This window comes from Kwoniella botswanensis, chromosome 2 (assembly GCF_036426115.1).
Source record: "Kwoniella botswanensis chromosome 2, complete sequence".
In the NCBI taxonomy this organism is placed as follows: domain Eukaryota; kingdom Fungi; phylum Basidiomycota; class Tremellomycetes; order Tremellales; family Cryptococcaceae; genus Kwoniella; species Kwoniella botswanensis.
The window spans coordinates 2,564,260-2,577,072 of record NC_088600.1 but is presented as its reverse complement, the minus strand read 5'-3'; the positions used below and the strand labels follow the sequence as shown (position 1 = coordinate 2,577,072).

Genomic DNA, 12,813 nt, shown 5'->3' with positions numbered 1-12,813 from the left:
CCTAACCCCTAACCCTAACCCTAACCTAACACACACCCACACGTGGTCCCCGCCACCTATACCTTCATAACTACCTGGCTGATCGCCCGTTTGACTGGGGGGTTAATGGGGGGTTAACCGATGTTTTTGTTCAATCCAGCTCGTTCAGATGTAACAGCTCCAGTCTGCATGAAATATACTTAGTCATCACCTGTCGCAGCTCAGCTGTCCACCATCTTCAAGCACTATTTCCCTTGGGGATTTCGCATAATCTCATCACACAGAATCTGTCATTCACTGCTAATTTATCAGATTTAACCCATATCGAGCGAATTTTCAAACCAGCTACCTATCCACAAACCATATGACCCCAGACAACGTAGATCCACTTCATTTGGATTGCATAATACTGATTTGGCAAATTGCTCCACACCCAGCGCGGTTAGAGTAGTGTGGCCCGTACCATCAGATTCCTCTCGAAATTTCGCATCTAACGGTACCCCTCACGGTACCCCTCACTCAAAAAAAAAACTTGCGTCTAGGAATGCCCTTTTTCTAACTCCTTGACCGTTGCAGATAGAGTTAAACCGATCCTACCATTAGAATCGCATTGAAATTTCGTTAGGAATGAGTCCCCATACCACTTTTACCATCTGGGTGGCCGACGATGTGATGCCATGCGAGATTGGTCGTATGGTGCGATAGATGATGCGATAACGATGCGACAACGATGTCATACGATGAATCACGATGCGATATTGGTCGTATGGTGCGATAACGATGTCATAACGATGCGATATTGGTCGTAAACGACGCGATATTGGTCGTATGATGCGATACACGATGTCATAACGATGCGATATTGGTCGTATGATGCGATAAACGATGCGATATTGGTCGTATGGTGCGATCAATGGTGTCGTCCATATCGCATCGTCAGAGCAGGTCGATGTCTATATAAGCAGGGGTCGATTTAGGGGTCAGAGGACATTCCCCCACCACCCACCGAACGCCCATACACGATTAAATCTAAGTTGACATCATATCGTACCGTACGCTGATTCTGAACCGATAGGAACGCTAAAACCGGTACGCGATCCAACCCCATCGATTTGACAGTGAGTCGCAACGTCCTGTTCAAGCCAAAGCGGAAGACGAGACCGGCACCGGCACCGGCACCATCGCACAGAAAGGTGCTCCGCATGGAGGAATTGAAGAAGAAGATGGACCCGATGGTCCTGACCAAGCTGGGACGGGGATATAGGGCCAAGTAGTATATAGTCTAATGATGCATATGAGGGTTGCGGTGGGCGGCACATGCCGTGCCCATCGGGTCTGGCAGAGCTGTGTATGGTGGAGGGTCATGTCGAAAGCTGACCGGTAGGTTGTCTTAGGTACCGTATCACATCACAAACCGTAACGCCCCGATTGAATAGGTACAGTACAGACATCGGGTGATACAAACCGTGAGTTTCCCGTCATGTGATCCACCGTCACTCACCATCATCCCTTAGGCAGCCATGTCTCGAGTCCCATCCGTCATCCAAGCGCCCACACCGGCCCATGTCCAGACATACTACTGCACCCACACCAGGTCAAACCGATCAAACATCGAGGCAACTGTGAGACGGCTACTTGGTGACTCGGCTGACCAGCCGCTCCGTCGACTGCCTGAGCATGGCGATTTGGCCATTCCGCGCCCCATAGATCGGGTGGTCCCAAGTTCTGGGTGGTCAGGATCTCCGGTCAGCTATCACAGGGAGATCAGGATACCATACTTGAAGCCGCCAGGAAAAGTGAGAGCGCTGGGTGTCAAGCTTTCATCAAAGGTACCGAGCGTACCACTGGACTGAGCCCGCATCATCTTGGTGTCTTCTTCCGTGCCTCCGAGATCCATACACCCTGGGTCACCAATGACACACTACAACCACATTCGAACAAACGGGTCGCAGCAGCGAGAAGGCAATGTATGCTGGGACTATGCTTGGCCATAGATGCTGTCGTCAAGGAGAAGGTTCAAGCCAGGCTCGACCAGGTGGATCGTAAGACCTGCCTGGCACATAAAGCCAGCAACGACCGTTTCAGGTCTGCCGTTGACCAAGGAAAGCTCGATCTCCGTGGATTGTCCCCTTCCGACTTTCAAGATGTCCAGGTTGACCATGTAGCCGATTTCTTCCGCTTCGGTCAGCTGGCTACCTGCTCTGCGATCACCCAAGGTCAATCAGAGAAGCTGCACATGGATAACCATGATGACCGTCGTCTATACACCACACTCCTCGTCTTGGGTCGGAGAACTTAGACTGGGATCACACAGATGGTAGGGGTGATCTCTTGCTTCCCACGTTAGGACTCGCTTTACCCGTCTTTCCCGGTGATGTTGTGTTCTTCCAGCCAGGGCTCCCTACCTCATCGAGTGGTGGCTCTCAAGCCAGAAGATGCCAAGAAACGAGTGGTGATCACCATGTTCACCTGCGAGCCTACAACGGATTACTTGGACATGCAAGGAATCATGTTACCCCGTGCTAAGAGGTCCTGGAAGCCGAGGTCAGGGCAGGATACTTGTCCCAAATGTGATAAGACCTACAAGGATCTCCTCGATCACATCAAGAAGAAACACGGTGAGGACAGGTTCACTGCAGAGGAGATGGCAGAGACGGGCTTATGGGTGTGCTCCTGCGGAAAGGTGACAGCTAGTGAGAGAGGGTTATCCTACCACCGTAAACGATACCCCAGTCATCATGTGTAAGCCATAAGCGCTATGTAATTATGTACCAACCATACTATGTATACTCAGTAGTGGTTTCTGTAGGGGTCAGCCGGACAGTATGTACGATCCTTCGTATCCCCAGTAGTGGTTTCTTTAGGGGTCAGACTCAGTAGTGGTTTCTTTAGGGGTCAGCCAGTAGTGGTTTTTATAGGGGTCAGACGCGTCTGCTTGTACAATTTGATATGTAACCCCCAATAGGGGTTTCTTTAGTAGTCAGACGCGTCTCTACTTACCATACTTCTTCTACTCAGTAGGGATTTCTTTGATGCGATTCCATTTAGACATTCATATCACATAAGAAATACCATGCCCAGAGGAAAGACGACCAACCCCTCAGGCAGATGCAATAGGTGTGCTGGGATTCTTTATGTCGATCTGGTGGAACACTTCAAGAAGAGACACAAGGGAGATCGATTCACCAAGGATGATATTTCAGACACGGAGGTGGTGGTATGTGCATGTGGGAGATTGGTGTTGAATGCGAGTGGGCTCAACAAACATCAGCTACGGTTCAACTGTCCCAGTTACTCTCCAGCTCAAAGGGCCGCTCGATATCTCAGCAACTCATTGACACCTGCCCCTTCGACAGCATCTCTTTACTCTCCAGCTCAAAGGGCAGCTCCATATCTCAGCAACTCATTGACACCTGCCCCTTCGATAGCATCTCTCCTTGAAGCATCCCCTTGGAGATCCACTCTAAAGACCCCCAGTCGTTTCAGCAGTCCGCTCAGCTCGGCGCACTCTGCATCTGGCCATGTCCCACCAGCTAACTCCACGTCATCCCCTCTGAGTTCAGTCGTGGGAACGCCCAGTCTGAGTCCTGCAAGTACCCGTCGGTCATCTCAGTCTCTGTCACCCAACGGTCTGTCCATCAACCACTTGCAGATCAACAGCTCACCACTCACTCCCACCCGTAGGTCCTCCTCCAGAGTTACCAATCCCGTCCTCTATGTATACGATGAGGCGGATGATGACGTATTCAGTCATGGTCAGGAGACGGAAGTGTATGAAGAGGACGGGGCTGGTAAAGAAGTAGAAGAAGATGACGACGACGAGGAGGAGGAGGAGGAGGAGGAGGAAGAGATCGAGGATGAGGCTTATTGGGAGAGAAAGCGGGCCAAGGAGATCGAGGATGCAGCCCAGGATGGGGATGACAGACCATGGTCCGATGAAGAGAATGAAGAGGAACGATCAGTGATGAGTGACGATGGATCATATCAATGGCAGCCAGAAGAAGATGAATCGGACCAAGGGGGGGATGGATATAGATCCCCAGGAGTCTGATGGACGGGATGGTCAAGGGATAATGGAAGATGGTGCGGGCAGAGATGACGGTGGTGAGGACATAGACGATGACCTTTGGGACTTACTGGGAGGGGATGAGGATGGAGAAGAACGAGGAGCATACGTGCTAGTACGGAACAAGATGTCACGGGAGAACAAGAGGGTGTGGATGTACGGGATAGAGGGTGGAGCCCTCCAGTATTAGAAGATGTGGGGTGGAATGGCTCGAGTCGTTTGTCCCAGAGTTACCTTTCATGGGAGGATTCAAGAAGCTGGTGGAACATCAGGAGGAAGGGAACGACTGGCTGGACGAGTTGGAGAGGAAACCTACCGATGTGGACCGATGGGAACTGTCAATCTCACCAGAGGAATACTTGAACAGGTTTGAAAGCTCGCTGGCCGATGTCCAGATCGTCAACCGGGCACCTACAAGGAGGCTTGAAACGTCCCACGGTCCAGACTTCAGCCAGTACATGTATCTCGCTCAAGCCACCCACCAGTTATGGGTCCATCCTCGACATAGAGACGTTTTCATTGAAGAAGCCGACAAGTACCAAGCCATCCAAAAAGGTCGATTCCGTGAGCAAGCCAGTCTGGGCAGGGCTCATCTCCCGACCAGTGTTTTTGTTCACTGCCTCATTGCTTCCGGATGCAGTGTCATACGGCTCAAGGCATATGGTCAGAAGATGCCCATCACAGATCGCTTCCTCAGCTCGGAACCAGCTCAGGTCGATCACAAGTATGCGAAATACAACAAATGGGACATTGGGGTCAACTTTGGATCTCCTTACATCTGGCTGTTTGCTTCGGCCACAGGCAGACACAATGGCTTCCGTCACTATCGGACCATGTTGCCGGGGTCGATGGACTATGGTACGGTCAGCATCAAAGCCACCCACAAACGGCGCAAGTTCAAGCTCAAAATCTACCCAAGGATCGTCCATGTCATCAAGTCGTTCGACTCTCACCTGCAAGGGAGCATTCCCAAGACCATGTACGGGGTCAGGAATCAAGTCGAGAAGGCGTCAAGGATGATACACAACCTTTCCAGCAAGGACGACAGAGGTCTCGGAGGGTTCCGGATAGAGGTCAGTGTGACGGCACCCGGCTTGAAAGAAGCCCGCCGTCTGGTGGAAGCGACTCCATTCCTTGATCCTTCCTACTGGCTCGGTCAAGGAGAAGGTCCTCACTGCAAACATCACCTGGATGCCAAGCTGGTCACCCGAGAGGCTTTCCTCAGTAATGCCAACTGGGTATACGAGCAAGCTCAGATCAGAAGCGTGTTTCAAGGAGCCGCATCCAACGTACCTACTCCACAGCAAAGACAGATCCTGGTCGACATCTTGAATTCTCTCGGCTGGAATTCAGATCATGGCTCACCCACCAAGTCGCTGTCAACCGATGCCTGGTGGATGGGTGGTGAGGAGGTAGTTCCGACCTGCTTCAGCTTGCTGTCTGACAAGTATCGGACTGATGAACAGTTGGATGGTCTGTTTGGATTGGTGAAACGCATCATGCCCAATGGTCGATTCCCCTGTCAGAGAGATCCCGATGGACCTGGTCATGGATATCATAGGAACAGCGCTCATCCTTTCAGGATCGCCTGCGGTAAGAAGGGATGCCGCCATAAGCTGAATGGGGTGAAGATGCTGAGGTGGTTGACAGAATTGGTCTCGGCCGAGGTCTTGGGGATATCAGACTTGGGAATCCAGCAGGGGCCGTGGGAGGTGACGAGGGTATGGAAGATGAGGATAGGACAGGACTTGGTGGTGAGTCGCTTGATCTATGCACGGTAAGCGATAAGCTGACTTGTGGTTTGGGTCAGACGAGACGCGTCAAACAGGTGAGCCGTACGCTCAGTGAGGGTTTCTGTAGGGGGTCAACCTGGGTCAGAAATTTGATCCCGGCTTAGGAGGTCGGAAGGTCGAGTGAGTGAAAATAAATTCTCATTTGTCACTCGCGGCACCTATGCATGATCTGACTTGAGATTCTGAATCGGCAGCTCGTTCTGTATTGGGAATATCTTGAACAACTTGAAGAATGCATGCATGGGCGATTTGAAAAAGTTTTTCACCAAGTCGGATTTGATCCCGGCTTAGGGGGGTCGGACTGTCTTGTGAGTGAAAATAAATTCTCATTCGTCACACATCGCAGCTATGCACAATCTGACTTCAGATCCTGGTTCAGCAGCCGATTCTGTACTGGTAATGTCTTAGAGACTTGGAAGAATACATGCATGCGCGAAACGGAAAATGTTTTTCACTCTTCCTCGATTTGATCCCGGCTTGGGGGGTCAGACCGAGCTGTGAGTGAAAATAATTTCTCATTTGTCACACACCGATGCTATCGTCCTGCAACTGGTATATCCTGGCTCACACACTCCTCCTCTACCAGGTGATATATGTCATGAAGCATGCATGTGTGCGTGGCCGATGTAATCTTTTTTTTTTTCAGACCCAAATTTGATCCCGGCTTGGGGGGTCGCTCCCGTGCCGACCCAGAATATTTTCTCAATCACGCTACACATCACGTAGAGACCTCAGATCAATTTTCCCAGCATCCTAGACGTCCCCTCTACCATCTGGGACGATAATATGCATGCACGAAATTCGGCCCAAAATCGGCACCCCTCAGAGAATCGGTATGTAACCCAACCCCTAACACACACCCACACGTGGTCCCCGCCACCTATACCTTCATAACTACCTGGCTGATCGCCCGTTTGACTGGGGGTTAATGGGGGGGTTAACCGATGTTTTTGTTCAATCCAGCTCGTTCAGATGTAACAGCTCCAGTCTGCATGAAATATACTTAGTCATCACCTGTCGCAGCTCAGCTGTCCACCATCTTCCAAGCACTATTTCCCTTGGGGATTTCGCATAATCTCATCACACAGAATCTGTCATTCACTGCTAATTTATCAGATTTAACCCATATCGAGCGAATTTTCAAACCAGCTACCTATCCACAAACCATATGACCCCAGACAACGTAGATCCACTTCATTTGGATTGCATAATACTGATTTGGCAAATTGCTCCACACCCAGCGCGGTTAGAGTAGTGTGGCCCGTACCATCAGATTCCTCTCGAAATTTCGCATCTAACGGTACCCCTCACGGTACCCCTCACTCAAAAAAAAAACTTGCGTCTAGGAATGCCCTTTTTCTAACTCCTTGACCGTTGCAGATAGAGTTAAACCGATCCTACCATTAGAATCGCATTGAAATTTCGTTAGGAATGAGTCCCCATACCACTTTTACCATCTGGGTGGCCGACGATGTGATGCCATGCGAGATTGGTCGTATGGTGCGATAGATGATGCGATAACGATGCGACAACGATGTCATACGATGAATCACGATGCGATATTGGTCGTATGGTGCGATAACGATGTCATAACGATGCGATATTGGTCGTAAACGACGCGATATTGGTCGTATGATGCGATACACGATGTCATAACGATGCGATATTGGTCGTATGATGCGATAAACGATGCGATATTGGTCGTATGGTGCGATCAATGGTGTCGTCCATATCGCATCGTCAGAGCAGGTCGATGTCTATATAAGCAGGGGGTCGATTTAGGGGTCAGAGGACATTCCCCACCACCCACCGAACGCCCATACACGATTAAATCTAAGTTGACATCATATCGTACCGTACGCTGATTCTGAACCGATAGGAACGCTAAAACCGGTACGCGATCCAACCCCATCGATTTGACAGTGAGTCGCAACGTCCTGTTCAAGCCAAAGCGGAAGACGAGACCGGCACCGGCACCGGCACCATCGCACAGAAAGGTGCTCCGCATGGAGGAATTGAAGAAGAAGATGGACCCGATGGTCCTGACCAAGCTGGGACGGGGATATAGGGCCAAGTAGTATATAGTCTAATGATGCATATGAGGGTTGCGGTGGGCGGCACATGCCGTGCCCATCGGGTCTGGCAGAGCTGTGTATGGTGGAGGGTCATGTCGAAAGCTGACCGGTAGGTTGTCTTAGGTACCGTATCACATCACAAACCGTAACGCCCCGATTGAATAGGTACAGTACAGACATCGGGTGATACAAACCGTGAGTTTCCCGTCATGTGATCCACCGTCACTCACCATCATCCCTTAGGCAGCCATGTCTCGAGTCCCATCCGTCATCCAAGCGCCCACACCGGCCCATGTCCAGACATACTACTGCACCCACACCAGGTCAAACCGATCAAACATCGAGGCAACTGTGAGACGGCTACTTGGTGACTCGGCTGACCAGCCGCTCCGTCGACTGCCTGAGCATGGCGATTTGGCCATTCCGCGCCCCCATAGATCGGGTGGTCCCAAGTTCTGGGTGGTCAGGATCTCCGGTCAGCTATCACAGGGAGATCAGGATACCATACTTGAAGCCGCCAGGAAAAGTGAGAGCGCTGGGTGTCAAGCTTTCATCAAAGGTACCGAGCGTACCACTGGACTGAGCCCGCATCATCTTGGTGTCTTCTTCCGTGCCTCCGAGATCCATACACCCTGGGTCACCAATGACACACTACAACCACATTCGAACAAACGGGTCGCAGCAGCGAGAAGGCAATGTATGCTGGGACTATGCTTGGCCATAGATGCTGTCGTCAAGGAGAAGGTTCAAGCCAGGCTCGACCAGGTGGATCGTAAGACCTGCCTGGCACATAAAGCCAGCAACGACCGTTTCAGGTCTGCCGTTGACCAAGGAAAGCTCGATCTCCGTGGATTGTCCCCTTCCGACTTTCAAGATGTCCAGGTTGACCATGTAGCCGATTTCTTCCGCTTCGGTCAGCTGGCTACCTGCTCTGCGATCACCCAAGGTCAATCAGAGAAGCTGCACATGGATAACCATGATGACCGTCGTCTATACACCACACTCCTCGTCTTGGGTCGGGAGAACTTAGACTGGGATCACACAGATGGTAGGGGTGATCTCTTGCTTCCCACGTTAGGACTCGCTTTACCCGTCTTTCCCGGTGATGTTGTGTTCTTCCAGCCAGGGCTCCTACCTCATCGAGTGGTGGCTCTCAAGCCAGAAGATGCCAAGAAACGAGTGGTGATCACCATGTTCACCTGCGAGCCTACAACGGATTACTTGGACATGCAAGGAATCATGTTACCCCGTGCTAAGAGGTCCTGGAAGCCGAGGTCAGGGCAGGATACTTGTCCCAAATGTGATAAGACCTACAAGGATCTCCTCGATCACATCAAGAAGAAACACGGTGAGGACAGGTTCACTGCAGAGGAGATGGCAGAGACGGGCTTATGGGTGTGCTCCTGCGGAAAGGTGACAGCTAGTGAGAGAGGGTTATCCTACCACCGTAAACGATACCCCAGTCATCATGTGTAAGCCATAAGCGCTATGTAATTATGTACCAACCATACTATGTATACTCAGTAGTGGTTTCTGTAGGGGTCAGCCGGACAGTATGTACGATCCTTCGTATCCCCAGTAGTGGTTTCTTTAGGGGTCAGACTCAGTAGTGGTTTCTTTAGGGGTCAGCCAGTAAGGGTGTACGATCCTTTGTATACCCAGTAGTGGTTTTTGTAGGGGTCAGCCAGACAGTATGTACGATCCTTCGTATCCCCAGTAGTGGTTTCTTTAGGGGTCAGACTCAGTAGTGGTTTCTTTAGGGGTCAGCCAGTAGTGGTTTTTATAGGGGTCAGACGCGTCTGCTTGTACAATTTGATATGTAACCCCCAATAGGGGTTTCTTTAGTAGTCAGACGCGTCTCTACTTACCATACTTCTTCTACTCAGTAGGGATTTCTTTGATGCGATTCCATTTAGACATTCATATCACATAAGAAATACCATGCCCAGAGGAAAGACGACCAACCCCTCAGGCAGATGCAATAGGTGTGCTGGGATTCTTTATGTCGATCTGGTGGAACACTTCAAGAAGAGACACAAGGGAGATCGATTCACCAAGGATGATATTTCAGACACGGAGGTGGTGGTATGTGCATGTGGGAGATTGGTGTTGAATGCGAGTGGGCTCAACAAACATCAGCTACGGTTCAACTGTCCCAGTTACTCTCCAGCTCAAAGGGCCGCTCGATATCTCAGCAACTCATTGACACCTGCCCCTTCGACAGCATCTCTTTACTCTCCAGCTCAAAGGGCAGCTCCATATCTCAGCAACTCATTGACACCTGCCCTTCGATAGCATCTCTCCTTGAAGCATCCCCTTGGAGATCCACTCTAAAGACCCCCAGTCGTTTCAGCAGTCCGCTCAGCTCGGCGCACTCTGCATCTGGCCATGTCCCACCAGCTAACTCCACGTCATCCCCTCTGAGTTCAGTCGTGGGAACGCCCAGTCTGAGTCCTGCAAGTACCCGTCGGTCATCTCAGTCTCTGTCACCCAACGGTCTGTCCATCAACCACTTGCAGATCAACAGCTCACCACTCACTCCCACCCGTAGGTCCTCCTCCAGAGTTACCAATCCCGTCCTCTATGTATACGATGAGGCGGATGATGACGTATTCAGTCATGGTCAGGAGACGGAAGTGTATGAAGAGGACGGGGCTGGTAAAGAAGTAGAAGAAGATGACGACGACGAGGAGGAGGAGGAGGAGGAGGAGGAAGAGATCGAGGATGAGGCTTATTGGGAGAGAAAGCGGGCCAAGGAGATCGAGGATGCAGCCCAGGATGGGGATGACAGACCATGGTCCGATGAAGAGAATGAAGAGGAACGATCAGTGATGAGTGACGATGGATCATATCAATGGCAGCCAGAAGAAGATGAATCGGACCAAGGGGGGATGGATATAGATCCCCAGGAGTCTGATGGACGGGATGGTCAAGGGATAATGGAAGATGGTGCGGGCAGAGATGACGGTGGTGAGGACATAGACGATGACCTTTGGGACTTACTGGGAGGGGATGAGGATGGAGAAGAACGAGGGAGCATACGTGCTAGTACGGAACAAGATGTCACGGGAGAACAAGAGGGTGTGGATGTACGGGATAGAGGGTGGAGCCCTCCAGTATTAGAAGATGTGGGGGTGGAATGGCTCGAGTCGTTTGTCCCAGAGTTACCTTTCATGGGAGGATTCAAGAAGCTGGTGGAACATCAGGAGGAAGGGAACGACTGGCTGGACGAGTTGGAGAGGAAACCTACCGATGTGGACCGATGGGAACTGTCAATCTCACCAGAGGAATACTTGAACAGGTTTGAAAGCTCGCTGGCCGATGTCCAGATCGTCAACCGGGCACCTACAAGGAGGCTTGAAACGTCCCACGGTCCAGACTTCAGCCAGTACATGTATCTCGCTCAAGCCACCCACCAGTTATGGGTCCATCCTCGACATAGAGACGTTTTCATTGAAGAAGCCGACAAGTACCAAGCCATCCAAAAAGGTCGATTCCGTGAGCAAGCCAGTCTGGGCAGGGCTCATCTCCCGACCAGTGTTTTTGTTCACTGCCTCATTGCTTCCGGATGCAGTGTCATACGGCTCAAGGCATATGGTCAGAAGATGCCCATCACAGATCGCTTCCTCAGCTCGGAACCAGCTCAGGTCGATCACAAGTATGCGAAATACAACAAATGGGACATTGGGGTCAACTTTGGATCTCCTTACATCTGGCTGTTTGCTTCGGCCACAGGCAGACACAATGGCTTCCGTCACTATCGGACCATGTTGCCGGGGTCGATGGACTATGGTACGGTCAGCATCAAAGCCACCCACAAACGGCGCAAGTTCAAGCTCAAAATCTACCCAAGGATCGTCCATGTCATCAAGTCGTTCGACTCTCACCTGCAAGGGAGCATTCCCAAGACCATGTACGGGGTCAGGAATCAAGTCGAGAAGGCGTCAAGGATGATACACAACCTTTCCAGCAAGGACGACAGAGGTCTCGGAGGGTTCCGGATAGAGGTCAGTGTGACGGCACCCGGCTTGAAAGAAGCCCGCCGTCTGGTGGAAGCGACTCCATTCCTTGATCCTTCCTACTGGCTCGGTCAAGGAGAAGGTCCTCACTGCAAACATCACCTGGATGCCAAGCTGGTCACCCGAGAGGCTTTCCTCAGTAATGCCAACTGGGTATACGAGCAAGCTCAGATCAGAAGCGTGTTTCAAGGAGCCGCATCCAACGTACCTACTCCACAGCAAAGACAGATCCTGGTCGACATCTTGAATTCTCTCGGCTGGAATTCAGATCATGGCTCACCCACCAAGTCGCTGTCAACCGATGCCTGGTGGATGGGTGGTGAGGAGGTAGTTCCGACCTGCTTCAGCTTGCTGTCTGACAAGTATCGGACTGATGAACAGTTGGATGGTCTGTTTGGATTGGTGAAACGCATCATGCCCAATGGTCGATTCCCCTGTCAGAGAGATCCCGATGGACCTGGTCATGGATATCATAGGAACAGCGCTCATCCTTTCAGGATCGCCTGCGGTAAGAAGGGATGCCGCCATAAGCTGAATGGGGTGAAGATGCTGAGGTGGTTGACAGAATTGGTCTCGGCCGAGGTCTTGGGGATATCAGACTTGGGAATCCAGCAGGGGGGCCGTGGGAGGTGACGAGGGTATGGAAGATGAGGATAGGACAGGACTTGGTGGTGAGTCGCTTGATCTATGCACGGTAAGCGATAAGCTGACTTGTGGTTTGGGTCAGACGAGACGCGTCAAACAGGTGAGCCGTACGCTCAGTGAGGGTTTCTGTAGGGGTCAACCTGGGTCAGAAATTTGATCCCGGCTTAGGAGGTCGGAAGGTCGAGTGAGTGAAAATAAATTCTCATTTGTCACTCGCGGCACCTATGCATGATCTG

General features: G+C 51.3%; 5 protein-coding genes across 5 annotated transcripts; all 5 read left to right on the top strand.

The window, feature by feature from the left end:
• Positions 1–1,499: 1,499 nt before the first annotated feature.
• L199_007866 (uncharacterized protein) lies at positions 1,500–2,278 on the top strand (the record flags this gene model as incomplete). The annotated part of the gene is made up of 2 exons (XM_064893552.1): positions 1,500–1,573; positions 1,687–2,278. The coding sequence occupies 2 exons, from the start codon at positions 1,500–1,502 to the stop codon at positions 2,276–2,278; spliced, it is 666 nt and encodes a 221-aa protein (XP_064749624.1).
• A 75-nt stretch (positions 2,279–2,353) lies between these two features.
• L199_007865 (uncharacterized protein) lies at positions 2,354–2,725 on the top strand (the record flags this gene model as incomplete). The annotated part of the gene is made up of 1 exon (XM_064893551.1): positions 2,354–2,725. The coding sequence occupies one exon, from the start codon at positions 2,354–2,356 to the stop codon at positions 2,723–2,725; it is 372 nt and encodes a 123-aa protein (XP_064749623.1).
• Positions 2,726–3,052: 327 nt separating this feature from the next.
• L199_007864 (uncharacterized protein) lies at positions 3,053–4,030 on the top strand (the record flags this gene model as incomplete). The annotated part of the gene is made up of 1 exon (XM_064893550.1): positions 3,053–4,030. The coding sequence occupies one exon, from the start codon at positions 3,053–3,055 to the stop codon at positions 4,028–4,030; it is 978 nt and encodes a 325-aa protein (XP_064749622.1).
• Positions 4,031–8,162: 4,132 nt separating this feature from the next.
• L199_007863 (uncharacterized protein) lies at positions 8,163–9,389 on the top strand (the record flags this gene model as incomplete). Its single annotated transcript, XM_064893549.1, has 1 exon — positions 8,163–9,389. The coding sequence occupies one exon, from the start codon at positions 8,163–8,165 to the stop codon at positions 9,387–9,389; it is 1,227 nt and encodes a 408-aa protein (XP_064749621.1).
• Positions 9,390–9,854: 465 nt separating this feature from the next.
• L199_007862 (uncharacterized protein) lies at positions 9,855–11,220 on the top strand (the record flags this gene model as incomplete). The annotated part of the gene is made up of 3 exons (XM_064893548.1): positions 9,855–9,998; positions 10,073–11,041; positions 11,215–11,220. The coding sequence occupies 3 exons, from the start codon at positions 9,855–9,857 to the stop codon at positions 11,218–11,220; spliced, it is 1,119 nt and encodes a 372-aa protein (XP_064749620.1).
• Positions 11,221–12,813: the final 1,593 nt, after the last annotated feature.